At 43.1% G+C, this 21,378-nt stretch overlaps 1 protein-coding gene and 1 long non-coding RNA gene across 2 annotated transcripts in view; one reads left to right on the forward strand and one right to left on the reverse strand.

Annotated features, from left to right (window-relative positions):
- Window positions 1-21,378, forward strand: part of LOC137159048 (uncharacterized) — a 38,003-nt gene that overhangs the window by 6,391 nt on the left and 10,234 nt on the right. The gene's annotated exons all lie outside the window — the stretch shown is intronic.
- LOC137159046 (all-trans-retinol dehydrogenase [NAD(+)] ADH4) lies at window positions 1,125-19,875 on the reverse strand. Its single transcript, XM_067557229.1, has 9 exons — window positions 19,782-19,875; window positions 13,061-13,162; window positions 11,936-12,077; window positions 8,872-8,959; window positions 7,851-8,082; window positions 7,007-7,267; window positions 4,911-5,046; window positions 2,628-2,766; window positions 1,125-1,721 (listed from the first exon to the last, which is right to left on the reverse strand). The coding sequence occupies exons 1-9, from the start codon at window positions 19,797-19,799 to the stop codon at window positions 1,697-1,699; spliced, it is 1,143 nt and encodes a 380-aa protein (XP_067413330.1). The 5' UTR covers window positions 19,800-19,875; the 3' UTR covers window positions 1,125-1,696.

Below are 21,378 nucleotides of genomic sequence, written 5' to 3' on the forward strand. Positions count from 1 at the left end.
ACTGTACCCCTTTTAAGAGTCTGATTTGTCTTCTGTACTCCAAGTTTCGTCTCACTTAAAAACTAGTTGCTTTCAAAATCAGACTTAAAAATACAAGTGTCACAGTGCACTAATACTGAAAGACTGTTTACTTTCTCATTTTTACCATATAATTATAAAGTAAATCAATTGGAATATAAAATTGTACTTACATTTCAGTGTATAGTGTGTATATAAAGCAGTATAAACAAGTCATTGTCTGTATGAAATTTTACTTTGTACTGACTTCACTAGTGCTTTTCATGTAGCCTGTTGTAAAACTTGGCAAATATCTAGATGAGTTGACGTATCCCCGGAAGACCTCTGCGTACCCCCAGAGGTACACATACGAGAATGACTGCTGTAGACAGACTCTGAAAAACCCAGTCCTACAAATATTGAAAAGTCGAGGAGACTCATCTGGGATGTGGGAGACCCAGGTTTGAATCCCTGATTTGGAACAGAGACTTTTATTTAGATTTCTCACCTCCCAGAAGAATGTATTCTGGGCTGTGTGTCTCTCAGTCCCTCTTCTTGAAGCTGTTCCACTTTGAATAAATTAACTATTCATTGGGCTACAGAGAGAGTGAGAATGACTCTATAGCCCAGTGATTGGAAAACTCAAGTGGGAGGCCAAGAGTCCAGTCCTTACCAATGAAGAATTAATTATTTATACACAGTGGAACAAAACTTCAACAGGAGAGATTGAGAGCTCTACCCCAGATTGCCTAATAGCCCAGTGGTTATGGCACTCTGCTGTCACATGGGAGACCCACGTTCAAGTCGCTGCTCCAAATCAGGCAGACAAAGAGATTTGAAAACAGGCCTCCCACATCTCAGATGAGTGCACTAACCACTGGGTTATTGGCTATAATAGAGTGGGGGTGTCTGTCTCTCACTCTCTGGGTTTTTTCCTTTTCCTCCTGACCTGGCTTAGGCATTCAATTCCAGAAGAAGGATCATGGCTGTGAATCCCTAGTAGTGGAGTTAGGTGTCTAACTTCCCGTGAGATGGGGGGCTTAGGTTACACCCTTCTTCTCAACATTTCCTACTGGCTAGCTTAAGCAGTTCCCTGCTTGGCATGCTGGCTTCTGTGAATCCCTTTCTTAGGCACCTAACTCTCCCCGTGCATTGTGTAGGAACCTGTGTGCCTGACTCCGGGCTGAAGACTCCAGTGGGTGGCAGGGCACTCAAAATTTGGGCTTTACAATGCTCATCCCTTTGTGGATCTAACCCTTTGTCACTTTGAGGCTGTTTTTAGCCTTTTGCAAGACGACACGAACAAAAATGTGATGGAATAAAAACTCTTGGCATAAAAATAGGACACACATTTTACATAGTTAATTATTTCATGAGATTAGATGCTGTATACAAATCAAAAGTAACAGATAGCAGCATTAGCAAAAAAGCATGTTGCATTAAAGTAACCCACTTTATGCACATCCACATACAAATGTTATGCAGTGCTATCATACATTTCCACAACACATATGTCTGTGTGTTTATAGCTACTGTCTATTGTGACTTTTAGTTACTACCTATTCCATGTTGTCATGTACTGAACATAAGTACTTTCCTGAATATGTAAAGAAAAGATAATTGAATCGTTAAGCATTGAGGCAGGTTGAGGATAAGGCTCAAATTCATATGGGAGTCTGCAAAAATTTAAGCTGAATCCTTAGAAAACCAAGATGGTTCTGTTGCTGCAAACAGAAAATAAAAAAAAAATATTAGTATTGTTTGTTTATAACTTTTTATTTAACATTTTTACATAGCATCTGCATATGGACAATGCTCACTTTTTACCTTCCATCGCTGCTTCAGTTTAAAGCCTCAGCCATTCCCCACCTTGGTCAGTGGTTAACCAACTTAGCAGAAGTGTTCTTGTTCTGGGAGCGTGAAGTGCTAGGATTCAGATGTTACTGTAGTGATGGGGTACTGGGGATCTTTGGGGTCCCTCTTAAAATTGTCACCACAGTAAAGGGAAATTTGGGCTAGTTTCCCTGTCTTGGATGGAGTCATCTGCTCTTTGCTAAACCTATCTGTGCCACAAATAACATAACTCTGTGGAGGAATGTCACTAAAATACTTGGCAAGACAAACTTTTGGCTTTTCCAATAGGCTAGATTGTATCAGATGATGGCAAATATTTTCAAACATTTTCCAGTGGCTTTGGCCCTTCTAAAGTGTCCCCTCACATGCACCCTTCAAATTACACAAGTTGAACGCACTGCTATGCTATCAATATAGTCAGTATATATTTTAGGAATAAATATAAATATTTCCAGCAAAAGTGTAGCTTAAAAGCTTTTAAAAAAAAAGTTTGTTTGCTTGTTGCTGATGCTATTTTAGTTTTGTTTATAAGAAAGCATTTTGTTCAAATGTAGATTTCCTATTCCCTCAGTCCTCCTCTGTAGACTAGGCTGACTAGGAAACTGTGGGAGCCCCTTGAAAATATCGTCTGATCATCCAATCAGTTGTGCTTTGCTAAGTGAGTAGCAGGAATAAGGTTTTTGGTGGTTTGTTTGGTTTTTTTAAATGATTTTTTTGTTTTAAAGGTGCTATATCAGCAGAGTAAAGGCTGATTTAATTTCTTGAAAACAACCTACCTCTTCCCCTCATACATAAGATCAAAAGCATCATTGATTTTGTTGAAAGGCAGAGTGTATGTCACTAAGGCATCCAGATTGAATTTCTTTGCCATATAATCAGATACCAGCTTTGGTACAGAATCTACGCTCTTCCAACCTGCAACAAAGCACATAACCCCCCAAATTAAACAGGCTGTATTTCCATAACTAAGTAATAAAAAAGAGAATTTTGGTTCAGGAATATAGGCTCTTGCCAGAATAGATAATTTTCACATATCTGCTTAATTGCTTGAGGTTTCAAACCAATATTCACATTGTCCTTTCTGCTGCTTTTCTTGTCTTGTCTGCCACATATAGATGTAACAAAAATGAATTATTTTAAACCTGAATTATGAATGTATCATATCAGTATAATAATGTCACTGAATTATAACAATCTGTTGCCTGGTTACTTGTTGCTGAACATTCCATGCGGATCCAGGTGAAATATACTTGCTGCATTGACTAACATATCATAACATATGTCCTATTAGTTCATTGATTTCATTGGATTTGTGCTGAACAAAAGGAGAACAGCAGAAGGATCATTAGCTAAATGGCAGATCTGTCCTGTTGAAACTTTTGGTTGTCATTGGGACAAACTTTGGTTAGATCTTTTATAAACAGTGGAAATAACCAGAGGCGCACAATCAGAATCTCATAGCTCTTCATAAAGAATGTAGTATTGGTCAGGGAATCACTGATTTAGAAATAATCAGGTAAGTTTTAATACCTCCAATTAATTTTTGTCAAATGTATTCGCTGCAAATTGCTTGGTATGACAACAGCTCAAATGACTTCAGTAGTATCAAAGAGAATGTTTAGCGTGCTAATTTTTTTTTAGTTACCTCGTTACTTTCTGAAGATTAATAAGCTATTTGTCATGGTATCCAAGATTATCACCAACAATACTTCAATAAATTTGAATCATAAACCACCTATGCCAGTTTTTTGCTTTTGTTTTAAATAATATATATAATATTTAGAATCTGAGGAGCCAGTTGCAAGATAAGGACCTTAATACATACATTTGACCATAAAGCATTTCTATAAACTCTTCATCATAATCCTTTCCCAGGAATTGCAGTCTGTATTGAGCCCATTTGTTCTTGGCATCCTACACAGAAATATTGAGGCTGGTTGGGTACAGATGCCACTAAGGGAATTTGCTATACAAGTTAAATTAAATGCTAATTTATCTTCCATGTCTGCTGTTACCACTCATTTTATAAAAAATAAAATTACCAAGTAATTGTATATTCTTCCAAAATTTGATTGGCTTAGTTCTTTGTTTCTTTTTTCTTAGTAGTAAAAATGATTTAGGGCCTGGGCTATAGACTGCTGGCTCGCCCTGACCGGGCTAGAGCCTGCTTATTGTGCCTACCCCCGCCCAGATTGCGGGTCCGGGCCACAGACTGCTTGCTTGCCCCACCTGAGGGTTGGGGCCCAGGGCTTTGGGGATTGCCCAGCTAGGCTGAAGCTGCCCAGAAACTGCTAATTTCCCCTCTATAGGTGAAGCCTCCCCTCAAGACGTAGCGGCCGGGAGGTGTGGCCTCCTCAGAGATTGACAGTTCCATGATCATCCTGACCCTTTCAGGAATTGTGTTCCACAGTACTGGGCTGGCTGCTGAGAGAGCGTGATCTCTAGTTCTTGTGAGTCTGACTCTTATGAATAACTGTGCTCCTCAGCTTTTTTTTTTTTTTTCTTCTTCTATCATGAAAAATCTTTGTTGTGGAGGAAGATGCAGTTTGTCAGATAGATCTGCTCGTGGAAGTCTTTGAAGGTTAGGGCCATGAACTTGATCGAAGGTTCAGTAGGTTGCTGATGTAGTGATTGAAGCCCCGGAGGTGAAGTGCTCCCTACAGACCAGGAATTCCAATCCTTTCCAATGAAAACAATTACAGTGATTCATGTCTATATGAAGAGGTCGGGTGAATATACTAGCTTTGGGCTTGCGATATTTGGAATTATTAACTTTCAAAGAATTCAGCCGCTCCAGATACCTCTCCTCCCCTCCCCATTTTCCCCTTGTGAAATGTCTCTTGTGTATGGAAACATAGTTTTTCCAATAAAAATATAAGACCGCAAATAGCTTGGCTTGGCTTGTCTGAAGAAGGGGCAAGATTGTGCAATTTTGGATTGACTTTTTTTTTTTAAATTGGATTTATTTTTGTTTATATTTCCCCACCTCACATGAGAGGGATGTAACTATTCTTCCACCCTAAGCCCTTCCTTATAGCTAAACGATGTGGAAAACTCACCTCCAAAGAAAGTGGCATTTATTTTCTTCCCCATTATCAGCTGCATTGGAGAAACAGGGATTGATTGTTCACCCATAGCCACTCCAACAATCACACATGTTCCCCAGCCCACTGTGGTGCACTCAAGGGCAGCTTTCTGGAAGACAAAGCAAACTCAGATTCAAAGGACAAAAGATGAACTCCTTACTGTTGTGGGGTCAGACTTTAGGCCCTTGCTCAGTTCATGTTTCATTCAACTCCCATGGATTTTAATGGGAGTTTGAGAGAGGACTGAGAAATACTACCCATGGGGTGAGAGGTAAAGTACCCTCCAGAAACTGACTAATTGCCAGAAGAAACCCCCAGGAAAAATGGTAAGTTTCATCATGGCAATACGTGTGTTTGAAAATGAAAAGATGGAACAGATCTCTAGTTTCTCCCCATCATTGCAATTCAACTGGACATAAAGGTGATCTGAAAATTTGCAAAAAAAAAAAAAAAAAGTAGTAAGATTTAACCTAATTATGCAGAAAGATTGCATGAACTCTCTGCCCTCCAAAAAGTCAGTACGGTGTTTAGCCTTACCTAAAAAATACCATGATCACCTGTCTTAAACACTACGATCTTTTACAGTAATTATGCTTGTTTTAGTAGTTCAGTCTTATTTCATTTTAATTAAAAGTCAAATCCTGATTCCAATAAAGGCCATGGCAAAACTCTCATTGGGTTGAGTAGAACCCAAATTTGGCCCTGGAATCATATTCTTGTAAACGTTAGTACTTCATGTGACACATTAATTTGGTTTATAGAGGCTGTTCCATGATTTCTTAACTCCTGAATCCAAAACTTTGCTGGGAGAGAAAAAGATAAATGTTGCAGCTCTGTGGCATACTTGGTACCAGTACACATGGGTTAAGTCAGTACTAAGAAGTTATTAAATAATTACCAAGAAAAAAGATTGTGTAATTTAATAAATTTCTTTTTGATGCTTTCTGGCTTGTGAAATGGCACTATCTGAATATCTACAATTCCAAAAGTTTGTATAGGATAACTTTATAGGAATCCTGCTGGAGGCAGCATATAAAGGTGAGGAGAACATACGTTCAGCTTGAGTGGAGGTTACAAATTTGTTGCCTGATTTGGAGACCTTGTTTATTGGGGCAGCTAGTGAGAACTGGAGAAGATGCTGAATGGAAATGATTTTGTACAGATATGTTATGGTTTGCTCATATGGTTCCCTTTCCCATAGAGCGGGATGGGCAGTGTCTGAATTGGCATCTGGTGGGAATAGGTGAGGTTGCCTTTGGGTTTTCATATGATGCAGTGGCTGGATGAAGATGTGTTGCAAGATCACAAACCTGCAAAGAGCGAAGTGCCAGGAAGCAAGGAAGAGGGCAGAAGGACCTCTTTGTTCCTGGCCCTTGCATAGAGACACAATCTTGTTACTTGTACTTCAGGTTTGAAAGAAGAGGGAAACTCTGACAGCAAAGGCCATGCTAAGGCCCATCCCCCAAAAAAGGCCGGTCTCCTCCTCTTCATTAAAGGAGCAGCAGCATCGGGTGCCATATGAGCTCCCCGGGACATTTTGCTTGCCTCAGAAACAATACCTCAGGAAGTTACGGGTAGGGAAGTGCACTCTCCTGTAACCTCTGTAAAGCCACTGCACAGCCCATAGACAGTTCATGTTAGCAACTTTATTCTTCTAAGTTCCATGTTCAGAATATGCCATATTGGGAAGAGCCACTGGGGGAGACAGTTATTGGGAGGATCTTTAGAACATAACATTTGGAGGGTTTTTAATTGAATTAAGTGAATTATTACTATGTTTTTCATCAAAACAACAATCTGTGTAGCCAACTGTTTATCCCATCTAAGTGTTCATATTATGCCTATCACCTCTGCATCAGAGCACAGATCTAGACCATAATATAATACTGTAATGGACTGCTAAACTGTGCTATACTATTCAGCCACACTAGGTGGCAGGGAGTGTAAAATACTTTATTTAAAGCTAACCTTAGCCATACTTGGCATAGCATTAAAGGCTAACACATCTGGTGTGTATAAGCAAGCTCTGTGACCAGTCCATATCTGGTATAGAAGAACATGACACATACCATGACAGCGATATTACCGATGCATTCAATGGCAAAATCGACACCACCATCATTCATTTCCGTTATAACCTCCTGAATGGGCTTCTTGAAATCCTGAGGATTGAGGCAGTCAGTGGCTCCTAACTCTTTCGCCAATGAAAATTTATTTTTGTTGATGTCAATTGCAAAGATCCGAGATGCTCCGGCAGCTTTACAGCCCATGACCGCTGACAGGCCGACTCCTCCCAAGCCAAAGACAGCGCAGGTAGACCCTGGTTCCACCTGCAATAGTAAGAAAGGTTATGAATGGCTTTCTAAATATTTTTCTCTGATCTCAGGCTCATGTCAATAAGCCACAGCAAAGGCACAGGTTGGGTGTGGCCATAGCGTTTTTACTGTTTGAAAAATATAAGAAATGATCCACTTCTTGTGTGTTTGATATCAAGGCCTTCAATTCATGACTCACCCAGACCATACCTCTCAAATGTAACTTCGTGTGTTGGCTTAGGGTTCATTACCATTAATTAACACCCGAAATGTGGAAACTTGAAACTGAGGTTATATGTAAACAATCAAGCACACTTTTGTTTTTAAAATACATTAAAAGGCTGTATAAAAATACTAATACACTGAATAAAACTTTTTAATTAAATTATTTTACATTATACATGCGTATGTATATATGTATCATATAAAATGGTTAAGGCTAATGTTCTAGAAGAGCATATTCTTTTTTTAAATTAACCTTTGTCATGTGAGTAGACCTACTGAATTTATTATAATCATGGGTCAAGTTCCTAAAATGAAATTGAAGGGACTATTCATGTTAATATGGTGAGTAGGAGTTGGGCCTTAATTAACTCACCTTGGCAGTATTGATGGCAGCCCCATAACCAGTGGAAAATCCACAGCCAATCAGACAGACTTTCTCCAGAGGAGCAGCAGCATCGATTTTGACAAGAGAGGTTTCTGCTACCACGGTGTATTCAGAGAAGGTGCTAGTTCCCATGAAGTGGTAAATCTGCTTCCCTTTGCAGGTGAACCTGCTGGTACCATCGGGCATCAGGTCTTGATCAGAAATAGGTGTTTTAATTTTGCTAGGGAGATGATGATAACAACCAGAATGGAATTATACTTTGCTGTCCCCTGCTGTCAGTGTCCCCCTACTCTGATTGACTAGCCCTCTGCTACTCCAGTCATGGGCTCCACTTGCACAAAGATTGTCAATTTTGCCAAATTGTGAGTTGGTCTTTGTAATGTGTGAACAGTAGAGTTTAGGAGGAGACCAACCATCAGATTCACTCTCTGTCCTGAGCAAGGATTTTAACTGGGGTCTCTACATGTTCCCCTCTGCTAGATTAGCATACCACTTTGCTCCTAACATTCAGGTTTTTAAACTAGATACTCGAGAATAAATCTCCTGGGGCTACTGCTTGAATAAAAAAGCTTGCAAACACCAATACTGTATTCATTACACTTTCTAAGTGTCTATCAAATAAGATGCCTAGAAAGTGTCGTGTTCTTTGACCCAACTCCTTTTGACACAGAAAGGGAGAGGAAAGCCCCTGCATCTGTCCTGCCCTGGTATGCGGGGAAACCCATATGGGCATAAAGAAATGTATCATCCTTCTCACCACAGTGTAAGAGACATGTTAGGGGCTGGAGGGATAAGGCAAGGCTGCAGCATGCTGTTCTTCAGCCACCTCTAGCAGATGGATGGTCTATCGCAGCACATGAAAGTTACAGCTGTCCCCAGAGTGAAGCTGGACAGAGAATCATGGAACTATAAGTGCCTCCATGATTGCCTTGCAGCCTCTCCCCAGCCGTTGCCCAATGGAAAAGCCTCTCCTACTGCTCTCTGCCGGGAAAATATTTGCAATTCCTACCTGATCTTTTCACAAAGGTTGGTCTTTGGACTCAAGCAGAACTTGCATTGGCCACACTGAGGCATGTAGAGTGGGATAACCTTGTCACCTAGGAAAATCAATATTTATTAGATATTGTTTGCTTAAAGTTATTACAAAAATTGCTGTTGTTTTTTTCAGTCTCATAGGGCCAGCCTTGCAAGTTCTCCATTCTTGGAACACCTGTAGGACTGGGCCCTATATATATCTAATTCTCAGTTAGTTACTCAACCTCTGGTTTGCCTCAGATGTTAAATATTACATGAAATATCTTAGCTCACAAGATTGACTGTTTCTAACAGCATTACTTACTCCATATTGCACTGAATTTCTATTTTCCACACCATTTGTGATTCTGTGAATAGCTCAGCAGAATAATAATCGAGGTGTTGTTTATACTCCATATCACACACTAGGAACGGGAGCAGCTCTACATCTCTTCCAGGCTGGGACTGTATCAACCGGGCGCTGTACAAAACGCAAAATAACAGTCCCTTCCCTGAAGAGTGTATACCGAGGAAACAGGATGCAGTGGGCAGCCCACGAAAGGGAGTGATTTTTATTATTAGTTATTAATTGATTTCCAGTGCGTGCTTCTTGTGAGCCATTAGGAAGGACTTGAGTGGGGAGGTGGTGGCTTGGTGTGCTGCAATGAAGAGGACATTCCGTGTCTTTTGGGCAGCGAGGCAAAGCCTCAGGGCTGGGAGTCGGACAGCGGCAGAGCACAGAGACTGGCATAATCAGAGGAAGGCAAGGGGTGAGATAGACGGAAGCCAGAACTGAGTGAGATAGGGCCTTGAAGGTGAGGACAAGAAATTTAAATTCTGTTTGGTAGGCACATGGGAACCAGTGGAGGAATTCAAAGAGGGTGAGATAATTTTAGCAGTCACATTTTGGATGAACTGAGGATAGTGATGCAGCAAGCCAGAAAAGAGGAGATTGCATCACTGTCTGCTGTGTAAAAACAAAACAACCAAAACCAACACCAAAATGAAGCGCCCCAGAGGTTAGAGAGGGGAATGGAAAAGCCTGACTGCATTACAACAATAGCTGATTGTCAGCTGGGAGAGGGAAGAGCTGCCTGCTTTGCTCATTGTCACAGGGCAGCTGGTCTCTGTGGACAGAGTGAGACCAGCGCCCCCTGGGCTGGAGCAGGTAAACCCAATCCAGATAATTAAAGAGGTCTGGGCTACAGCTGGGGCCGGGCCTATAAAGGGCTGCTAGTAGGCAGGCAGCTGGGAGAAGGAAAGATTGAGACAGGCTGAGCCCTGAGGAGGCTGCTGCACTGCAGTGGTGCTAGCTCTGTGGTGGGTCCCTAAGGTAAGGGGCTCAGGGAAGCAGCCCTGCTGCTGCTGCTGAAGGCGGGGAAGTGGAGGTTGCCAGGAGCTGGAGTGCCAGAGATTGTGGGGAGGGGTGGCTCCGAAGCCTAGGGTCAAGAGCTGAGTTAGCACCGTGCTCCGTTCGTTTGTTAACTTCTGTTTAAAGAATACATCTCGTTGCCTGAGACGGGGCGGGGCAGCGTGTGCTTTAGATCCAGGGAGAAGTGACAGCCCTGGTGACACTTATAAATCACTTGTTGCCAGCTAGGCACAAGGGCATCAATTTCAGAAACTGTTCTTTCAAACTTGTGGGTGGAGAAAAGATGCTGGATAAGTGACTTAAGAAAAAAAGGGGAGGGAGAGAGAGAAAGGAAAGAATAGAACTTGGGTGTTTCAATAACAGGTGCAGTGGAGGCCAGTCTGTTCAATCTAAATATACTGAGAGTTCTTTGGCTAGGCAGCATAAGTTTCCATTTCTAATTTACTCTCCAGTTGAATATTTTTTCCCTGTTCTTTCTGTGTATAATAACTGAGAGTGACATATCTTCAGTAGCATCCATGTGAATTGCTTTGTGGTCTTTCCTTCACAAATCCTAAACGATTGCAATCGTATCTCCATTATCCATATCAAAGTTACTGCTTGTCACAGACTCCTAGGGACCAAAGTCAGACAGGACCACCAGATCATCTAGCCTGACCTCTTGTATATCACAGATCACCAACCCCCATATCCACATACTAAATCCAACAACCATAAGTAGACCAAAATATTATAGCCCTTAGGAGACTACACTGTTATGTGTTGCAGGCAGAGAGTAGGAGGGACTGAGATGCATCAGTGCCCAAGGCCCCTGCAATAGCAAGGAATTGATTAAGCAAGATTTACCCAGATGAACCTGGGTAAGTGATCTGCACCCCACGCTGTAGAGGAAGTCAAAAACAAACAAAATAAAAATGCCAGTTAGTACTGGGCCATCCTGTCCAGGGTCCCATATCCTGCTGCAGCCATCTCTGCTGTTTCAGAATAAGGAGGCACTCCCCACGAATACACTGGGAGGGGGAAATCCCTTCCTGACCTCTTCAGGGGGCCGGCTGAAGCTCTGAAGCATGCGATTTTAGGAAGGACCATCAGAGCTGCTAAGCCTTTCCCCCTATCATCACAAGCAACCTTGTCCTGCAATCCCATTCACAAATTTGTCCAGCTCTATTGATTAAAACTAATTAAATTGTTGGCCCCCACAACTATTGGGAAGCTGTTTCATAACCTCAGTCCTCTGATACTTGGAAAACCTCTTCTCGTTTCCAGCCTGAATTTGTTCAAGGCCAGTTTATACCCATTTGTTCTTGTGCCAGCATTGTCTTTCAGCTTAAATCCTCCTTTGTGTTTGCCCCCCATGTATTTACAGAGAGTAATACTATCCCCTTGTCACATTTTTTGGGTGGAGGGCAAAGTTCAGTTTGTGTACTTTTTAAAAACAAATTTACTAGCACCATGTCTTCTGGCATAATGGATAACTTTGGAGACAAAATGCTTCATCCCATTGCATTTTATCCCTCACAATCTATAAACAGCGAAATTTAATTATAACTAAACTTCTACCCTGGTTTCAGCAGTCTATACCAGTAGAAATCATTGACTTCAGCAGGGTAACACCAACATACAGCTGTTGTGTCAGAGTGGCGAATAAGGCCCTGATGCTGCAATGGTATGGGTAATATCACAGTACCTGATTTAAATTTAGTTACTCCTGGTCCAGTGCTCTCCACAATTCCTGCCCCTTCATGGCCCAGGATGACTGGAAAAAGACCCTCCTTAAAACTGGGGTTTATAGCATGAGCATCACTCCTGCACACCCCCGTGGCAACAATCTGCAAAGGCAGTAACACCGTTACATTTACACTCTAGGCTGATAATGGAGAATTACAGCTGCGACTTGAGTCAAATTAGAGAGCTGCTGTTACCATTGCAATACCACCAAGTTTGATGGGAAGTCTGAACTATTGCCCTGATAATACTAATCACTGGAGCATCATTAGTATTGTGGTTTTGCATGACCCAACCATTCTATACAGTAGAAAATAAATGTTTGAATGCCCTCTTTATGGAGACATGTAATTCCAAAATATTCTCGGGCCTGATCTACACTAGAGAGTTTTGCTGAAAAAATCAGCTTTTGTCAACAAAACAGTGTTGGTGTACACATTGCAGTCATCCCTCCCCTCCCCCCCCCAATCGACAAAACTGCCCTGTTTTTTCGACAAAATAAAACAACCTCAACAAGAGGAGTAGGGCTTTTGTCAAATACAGGGGTGGAGGGACTGTCATTCTTGTCAATTTCACTTCTCTGCTGGAGTGTGAAATTAACAAGAAAGCTAAGGTGGCTGTTCCCAGCTCCTGTCTGCAGCGGGACATGCGAAGCCACAGGCTGCTGGAGCCCAGCTGTGTTCCCGGCTGAGAACTGAAAAGGGGTTCTCAGCTCCCCACACTGTCCCTTAGGTGAGTGGAAGTACTCCTGGTGAGGACGCACTGCACTGACCCAAGGAGGGCAGTATGGACATCAACCACTGCTGTAATTATAACAGTGGCTGTAAATTGACATAATTTTTTTTAGTATAAACAAGGCCTTGGTGTGAATTAGGGAACACGGTATACTCTGGCTGCTCTGCCCCACTTCAGCCACACAAAGCAGCTGTCAACCCAGCTTTAATGGGCTGTTAAACTGTGTTTATGGTTATCACTGCTTTGCACAGCCAGAGTAGATTGGTGAATTTTATCTGCTTCTTTTAAATGTAATAGCCCTTCACTGCTGCGCTACTCCAATTTTACACTAGTGTCAATCTAGATGACTTACCTTAACTCGAATTTCATGTTCCTTGGGTGGGGCGACTTCAACCTCCTCAATAGAAAAGGGATTCCCTGCTTCCCAGGCAATGGCTGCCTTGCATTTAATAACCTTGAAAAGGAAGGAGTAAGTATATTTCAGTTTTAGAGATTTTACTTTATTGCACTCTTTACAGTGCATTTTGAAAAATAAAGAGCCTGATTCTGATCTCATTCATCCTGGGGCAAATCAAGAATAATTCAGTTTAAATAAATGAAAAATAAAAAATGTATAACATGGAAGAAAAGGGAGGTTCATAGTAATGAAGATAAATCAGAAGTTAGGAATTGTAGAAAATTGATAAGGGAAGCAAGGGGACACAAGGAAAAATCTATGGCTAACAGAGTTAAGGACAATAAGGAGCTTTTAAAATATGTTAGGAACAAAAATAATTTTGACAATGAAACTCGTCTTTTTATTAGATGGAAATGATAGAATTATCAATAATAATGCAGAAAAGGCAGGTGTGTTCAATCAATATTTTTTTTCTCCATTTGGGGAAAAAAGAGATGATATATCCTCATCAGATATTGATGATAACACTCTTTCCATTCCACTAGTATATCTGGAGGATGTTAAACAAAAGCTACCAAAACTAGACATTTTTAAATCAGCAGGTCCAGATAACTTGCATTCAAGAGTTTTAAAAGAGCTGGCTGAGGCGCTTAATGGACCGTTAATTTTCAATAAGTCTTGGTGCACTAGGGAAGTTCTAGAAGACTGGAAGTAAGCTAATGTTGTGCCAATTTTTAAAAGGGTAAATGAGATGATCTGGGTAACTATAGCCTGACATCAGTCCTGACAAGATAATAGAGCATCCGATGTGGGACTTGATTAAGCACGAATTAAAGGAAAGTTATATAATTAATGCAAATCAACATGTGTTTATGGAAAATAGATCCTGTCTGGCCTGGAAGGGGTTAAGAGGGCCCTTGGGGAAGTTCAGTGAAAGGTAGCCAATAGGAAGGGGCTACATGGCAGCCAGTCACGGCCCAGGAGGCCGGTATAAAAGGGAGCTGCAGAGCAAGAAGAGTGACTCTCAGGAGTTTGAAGAGGGAGGACTGTGAGCACCCTGGACAGAGCAGTGGCTGGCTGCTGGGACTCAGCAGAGCCAAAGGCCCTGAAGCAAGGGGGGAAGGTACTGAGGCTGCAGGGAAGTGGGCCAGGGAAATCCATGGAGGAATTGTGGGAGAGATGCAGTGGAAGGCTGCCACACACACAGGGTTCCTGGCCCGGGACTCGGAGTGGGCAGGCCTGGGTCCCTCCCCCAGGTTTTTAGAAAGAAATCTATAGTATTGTAAGCATGTAATGTGTGTGTTCATTAGTATCTGTGATTTTAGTAGCATCTTGGCCCATTGTGTGCCAATAACTTTCTGTTTACTGTAGCTGTTAGAGCTCCTCATCTCTCAGTCCTGACATAGACAAAGCTCCCACTGAAGTCTTGAATGAGTAAGAACTGAAGGACAGGGCCCATTATCAGGGCTGAAACAGAGCCATGGAAACCCACAGAATCCTGCTTGTGAAGATTTAGTGAAAACACAGCATGCCACTGAATAGTGCGTACATCCACTTTGTATACATACAAAGCATGTTACTTTGGCCACTGACAATCGGCAAGAAGGAAATTAAATTTGAAAAAAAAGCTGAATGAATGAAAGGCAGGAACCACTCTGCAGCTAGGGTTATCCAGAGCACAGTGATGCTCTAGCCACACTTCCTCCCCAGGTCACACCTGGACATACCCCCTACACTGCCTGGGGACTCACCTACACCAGGGAATCTTCTGGTATAGAGTTAAGTCAAGTTTAAGGCTGCTGTGTGTCAGGATATGGCCTAAAATCTGAGTAATCCTGCACTGGGAAGGAAAGATGATAATCTGTGTGTTCTTTTGACATATATTATAAGACTGAGTCCTGGCTTTTATTTTGAACACGTACAACTAGAAATATTAGCTAATCTACCCCTTAGCTGTTTAGAGTTATTACTTTTTGGCTGAGATCCTGTATTCCAAGTGAAATTGTTTAACTAAGTTATGAACTGGTGTTTAAAAAGGATTTCTAGTGACAGTGTCCAGACACCATTCTAATTAGAGCAGCCTGAACTGGGTAGTTGTGTCCTTAAAAATAGCTGAGAAAAGACACTGTGTTTGAGTCAGCGTGTGAACCTTTTATAAATGACATTTTACTTTTTTGTCTTTTAGCCAGCTAAGAAGCATAGAAATCAGAGCTGCCAATCTGCCTCATTTTAAATGATTGAGAATTTTTAAAGAAATGGAGTGAACTGTGAATGTCTTACTAAAACCCATTGCAAAATACACTCGTATGGGTGAAATTAATTCCTGTGCAGAGGACCAGCACAGGCCTTCACGGTTAGGGTTCGGGCTGTGCGACAGAACAGGACAGAGTTGGGATTAGGTTTTAGTTGGGATTTAAGTGGCGGGTGGGTCTTGTGCTGGCCTCAGAGGTGACATGTGGCGGGGAAGGCATGTGGGGTCATATGCTCCCAGATTTGCTGCTTGACTTGTACTGAGCATGCTCACACAGACTGAGCATGCTCAGTAACACTGCTGAAGCCAGCTGCCCTCACTCTGACCCCCGTTCCCCCCCTCAATCAGCAGGCACGGGTCACCTCTGGTTGGCCTTATGCACAGAAGTGTGGATTTCAGCCTACTGGCTTGATTGACTGTTGTCCTGCACCTTATGTAGTAATTGACATCAGCACAATTTGAGTGCAAAGTCATGTAAAATGCTACCAGGTCAGAATGGTAGCATTTTATTCCCACTCTTCACTCGCTCTGCAATGCTGTACAAGAAAGTGCAAGGTGCAGGGTGTGACAATTAGGGGGCTCTGTCTATGTACAACTGATGAATTCTGCTTGATATTACAAAATTGTTGTATGACGTAATGCCTCTCGGTGTTTAGAATCCCCTGCAAAATCTGTCTGGGTGTCTGTTGGCTTTCATTATCAGGTACCCCTGAAGAGGTGAGCTGTACACCAGAAAGCTCACCCCTGGGGTGGGATCTGGGTAATGTGCAAGTGGGGATGTGAAAGCTTGAGGGAGACTGCACTACATTCAGGGCCTAGGCAGTTGGGCTGCAGGGTCCCCACTACCGAGAGGGTGTCCGACATGAGGCCTGCAGCAGGAGTGCTTGCCAAGAGGCCCAAAGCCAGGGACCGCCCTAGTTAGCTAAGGCATGTGAGATTCAGCATTTGGATCCCCTCACAGCTGCCTGGCAAGTATCCAGCACAAAGAGCTTGACCAGATCCATGACATGAGGCAATGATGAATGGGCCGTATCAGTGGCGTACCGAGGGTGGGGGAACAGGAGGGGGCCATGTCCCCAGGAGCTGGCCTGGGGGGCACTGGCCAGGCCCTTGGAGGAGGAGCTGCCCCCTTCTGATATCCCGGGTGGCTGTGCTGATCCACCCCTTTGCCTCTCATCCTCCCAGCCCCTCCGCCCCCAAACTGGGCGCAACGAGGGAGCTGCGGGGACCCTGGCCGTGCAGGGGCCAGGCAACCCTCCGCCCCACCGCCGGGCAGCCAGGGGTCAGCTGCCCCTGTCACTCCCGCTCCCCACCGCCCCCACAATGGTGGGGGGGAGTGCGGGAGAGCGGGAAATGGGCCCACAGACACCCCCTCCCCCACGGGATGCTGCTGCCAACTGGGGGGTGGGATGCAAATACAAGTATTGGCCGCCGGGTGCCAGAGACCCACGGTATGCCACTGGGGTGTATAAAAGTAAGATACTTTTAAAAGGCTGCCTTCATGGGTAATGACATGAGTGTCCTGGGCAGAACTGAGACTGTGAAATAATGCAGGGAGGTAGGAGGCAGAAGAAATCACTGTGGCACTTCAGGTGCAGCAATCTAGGATCCCACTGCAGAAGTGGTGTCCCTCCGTGGAGAAGCAGAGAATTATGCAGGGTGTAAAGGACTAGAAATATGGACTGCTTCACTTGAGCATGAGATTTTCTGATCTATTTATGTTTTCAGTCTTCATAAATAAACACAACACCCTTTCAACTGAGGTTCTCTATGTTTTCTCTTGTCTGGCTTACAAGTGACATTGACTCTTACCAACAGTTTCTATCACAGCAGTGTGGAACAGACTTTGCTCTCATTGAAATCAGTTCTGCCACAGACTCCTGCTGAAGCTGTTCCACTTTGGATAAATAATTAATCAGTCTTTGGAGCAGGGTGGCAGGACCTGGGTTTTCTACCTTCTAAGAGAGTGCCCTAATCAGAGTAAAGACTTGTCCACATGGCGATTTAGTGCATGGCTAGTTGGGGTATAAATCTACAGCACTCTAACATGCCATACACTAACATGTAGATCCTGTACCATGCACTAAAGATCAGATCCCATAGTAAGATAGGCAGGGAATGCCTATCTTCACCTGGTTTGAGGATCTTGCTGGGGCTCAGGCATGAAATAAGCATCCAGATTCCTAGAGTGAGGTGTAGTGCAGATGCTCGGAGATAAAAAACTTAAGCACCTAGGGAAATTTTATAGCAAAAAATGTAGGCATTGAGTGAGTTTAGGCACCTTCAGGGTTAAGAAGAACTTTAGGGGGGTTTGTGGATTGCAGTGGAGCCTACATCTGGGGTTTAGGTGCTTATGTTCCTTTGTGGATCTGGGTCTCAGATGCTATGGTAATGGGGGAGGGGGGCATGTTAGTATTTTAAAAAGAGAGACTATATTGTATCTGTATATGATCATCTTTTCACATAGAATTTTAATCCAGATTCTATTAGGTTTGATGGAAATTGAGAATTGGAGGCTTTCAATTTAGCTTTCATCCTTTAAATCTTAAATTGTAATTTACAAAACAGATACAGAATTCAAATATACAGCCAAATTAAAGCAATATTTTCTGGACTGCAGAATTTCAGGCTGCTACGTAGACATAGCTACAAGGTCTTTTAGGGGAATAATCTAATCGTCGGACTGAACGATTGTTCAATTAATTAATAGAACAATTAACATTAACTCAACGGCAGTCCTAATTTAATTTCTCTTCTAACTACTATTTAAGGTAGGGTTCTGGTTTACTGTGGAACAGCCTCAAGCACAGTTTGTTGCAATGTATACCTGTTGGCTTCCAGTGTAACTAGATGTTTATAACTGTCAGGAATGGAATCTCGCATTCAGTTAGCAACCATAGTCCTGTGGTTTTTTCTTTTTGCCACCATCCAGTATTTCATCATAACTCTCCCTGTAAGTATTATGTATTTGACTGAAATGTACAGTTTCATGGAGAAATGTGAATGTGAACATTGTTAATGGAATGAGTGTGTCTTGTAAAATAATTTATTAGATGTAGCTGCTAATCTTGCTTAAGATCCTGCTTGCATTTAAGTTGAAGGAAGCTTTCCCTTATGCATGCATGTTTCCTATCTTCTCCTAGTTCAGCAGGTTACCACCTATTCTCATTGAGGTACCACTGAAAAACATTTCAGCCACAATGCTCGTGAGGACTGAGACTGTAGTATTAATCATCATAATATAGAAAACAAAGCAAGCAAACTCTAAGTTATTTCCTCCTCCAGTTTTGGCAGTGTGCCCTATCCCTTTAGACCCTGCTCCTGCAAACACTGGTGCATGTGAATAATTCTACTCCTGTGAGCACTCCCACTGAAGTCACATAAATAAAGTTACTCACTTATAAATGTATGCAGGATCAGACCCTTAGAGTGTGAACTCTTGTCCATACTCTGGTTCCTTTGGGCTTCTAGAGTGGCACAAAAGGGCTGTAAGGGGCTGATATGTTGCTTCTGTATTACTCAGGACAGGGATGGAACAGTGTTTTGGGGGTTTTGCCTAGGGCAGGAGGGGGCATGGCTGGAGTGCTCTGCATTTTAGCATTTTCCACTGATGTAATGGCCCCTATGAGCTGTTCCAAGCCATGTTTGCCCCACCCCTTCCTCAGTGTACCAAACAGATTTCTGGCAGACTCGAGGCTGTACACCATTCTGATTTGCAGTGTGCAAAATATATTGTCAATGCTAACCAAGTAATCACAAATAATGCTGAAATAAAGTCTGGAGGATTGGGCCCCATATATTGTACTTCACCCTAGTTCTCTAACATTCATATACTATAATTCATACTAACATTGCAGGGAAACGGTTATACTTCTGACCAGGGTAAGCCGTACAACAAAATAATAGGGAATAAAAATTAAACCATGGCATACATCAAAGTGGCGCACATACCAGGAACGTATTTTATTCACTGATTTGCTGCTTTTTCTCTTAGTCCAATATTTTTAAGGTTGGATTTAATAAAAACCCTTTTTTGTGCATTTTAATTTCAGAAACAGCCCCTCTGCCCAGTGGTGCCCATTCTTCATACTGCAGCCCAGGGGTATTGCTCTCAGCCTGACCCCCGCTACTCTCCATCCGAACGGTGTGATCCATTTTCTCCCAAAATTCCCAGTGAAATCAAGAGAACACAAGCCTGCAGCATCCCTTACTTTACTGTCCACTTACTGTGCTCTCCAGTGCCCTGAACAGGACATAGGGGGTGGGGATCCTTGAGAGCACTGCCCTCTGTGCCACCCTGTTGCAAAGGAAGAGTGCAGCATGGGGAACCTGCAGACATAGCGCTCTGAGAAGATGTGCCCACGCTATGCAATCAAATAAGAGGCTGGGAAATCATCACCAAACAAGTGTACACTATTGCCTTACTTTGCCCACAGTGCTCATCTTCCTCCCGCCTCTGGAGTCTCTCTCAGGAGGGAGTCTGGGCTCAAAGAGTCTTGCTCAGATCAGCAGTGCCAACAGCTCCCCAGGTACAGCCCACAAAAGTCTGTCTGTCCAGGGAGCTCCCTACACTGGGCTAAATAGCAGCTAACATTTCCCTCACTCCACTCCCCTTCCCCCTCCTACCTCAGCACTCCTCCCCTTTCAATACTCTTCTCTGTACTTCCCTCTCCATGACTTACTTCATCTTTTGTTTGCCTGAGATGTAAAACAGTCTAGCACACAGAAGAGACTGTTTCTAATTCCACATTAAACTACCGGTTAACTTATGTTTAATCCCATATGCATCTTGGAATGTCCCAAGCAGCTTCTAGGTAGAAAGGATAGTCCCTCTGTTCTGTATTATTATTTATTTATTTTATTTATCTGTAGTGCAGTGGGATCTAGAGATTTCAATCAAATCAGGGCCTCATTCTAGTACATAATGAAGCTGCTTATACCAACCTTTTCCTTTGTCCACTAACCTGTTTGGGTTTTTTTGGCATGCCCAAAATGCTCATTGACTTAAATAATGCTTAATGCCACTTAGGCTTTCTTTTCCCAAACAAGGATCCCAATCCTGCTTTTTATTGCACACCTCAGACTTCTGTGGCCCTCAGTGAAAGTTTGGGGTGCACAAGGAATAGGATCCTTCTTCTTCGAGTGCTTGCTCATGTCCATTCCCAATTAGGTGTATGTGCACCACATGCACCGGTGCTGGAAATTTTTCCCCTAGTGGTATCCGTAGGGTGGGCTCTAGTGCCCCCTGCAGTGGTGCACAAGTGCGCCAGTATATAGGGCGCTGCCAGTCTCCCTCCCTTTCAGTTCCTTCTTACTGCCTGTGATGGTGCTGGAACGTTCTCTTGCTACTGCAAGCTCTTCTACCCAGTGGTTTTCCTTGTTCCTTTAGTGTATATAGTTTAGTTTACTCGCTGTGTTAGATAGAGTATAAAGTTTAGCGAATCGGCCCAGAGATGGGGCATGCCCTGGTCTCCAGGTTTTAAACCCTGCGCTTCATGTAAGAAGCTTATGCCAGTTAACGATCTGCACCAGAGCTGCTTGAAGTGCTTGGGAGAGGCTGACATGCCGGAGAGGTGCAGAATTTGTAAAGGCTTCAGGCCCTGCACCAAGAAGGATCAGGGCATTAGATTAAGGGCACTTTTAATAGAGTTGGCATTTAGACTGGCATCGGAACCAGGCTGGTTGGACTCGATGCTGAGTACATCGTTTTCGGTGTGGGTTGCCCCCCTGCCCCCACCCCGGTGCCGTCTTCTTCCTGACACTGATCACTATCTCTTGTGCCAAAGAAGAGGCTAAAGAAGATGCATACCAAACGGGAGCGCTTGCTGGCACTGAAGAAGTATAAGAAAGGCACAGAGGACCAGGTGAGACCGGCACCAGGCCACCTGTCCCCACCAATCCTCAGGGTGTCTTTACCAGTTTTCGAGCCCTGTCCAGTATGAGGAACTGAAGGATGGGTGGGATGGCTCCACCCTTCATATTCTCAGCTTGGAGTATGACGGATGCCCATAGGGCACTGCTA

The sequence above is a fragment of the Emydura macquarii genome, unplaced genomic scaffold, assembly GCF_026122565.2.
Source record: "Emydura macquarii macquarii isolate MOO-44397 ecotype Brisbane River unplaced genomic scaffold, CSIRO-AGI_Emac_v2 contig_1790, whole genome shotgun sequence".
In the NCBI taxonomy this organism is placed as follows: domain Eukaryota; kingdom Metazoa; phylum Chordata; order Testudines; family Chelidae; genus Emydura; species Emydura macquarii.

Excerpts from the sequence above, each read along its gene's own strand:
- LOC137159046 (XM_067557229.1), bottom strand. Across the intron at positions 12,078-13,060 it reads AACATGAAATTCGAGTTAAG|ATTGTTGCCACGGGGGTGTG; the intron begins GTAAGTCATCTA and ends CTGCCTTTGCAG. Across the intron at positions 2,767-4,910 it reads AAATGCCACTTTCTTTGGAG|GTTGGAAGAGCGTAGATTCT; the intron begins GTGAGTTTTCCA and ends GCTTTGTTGCAG.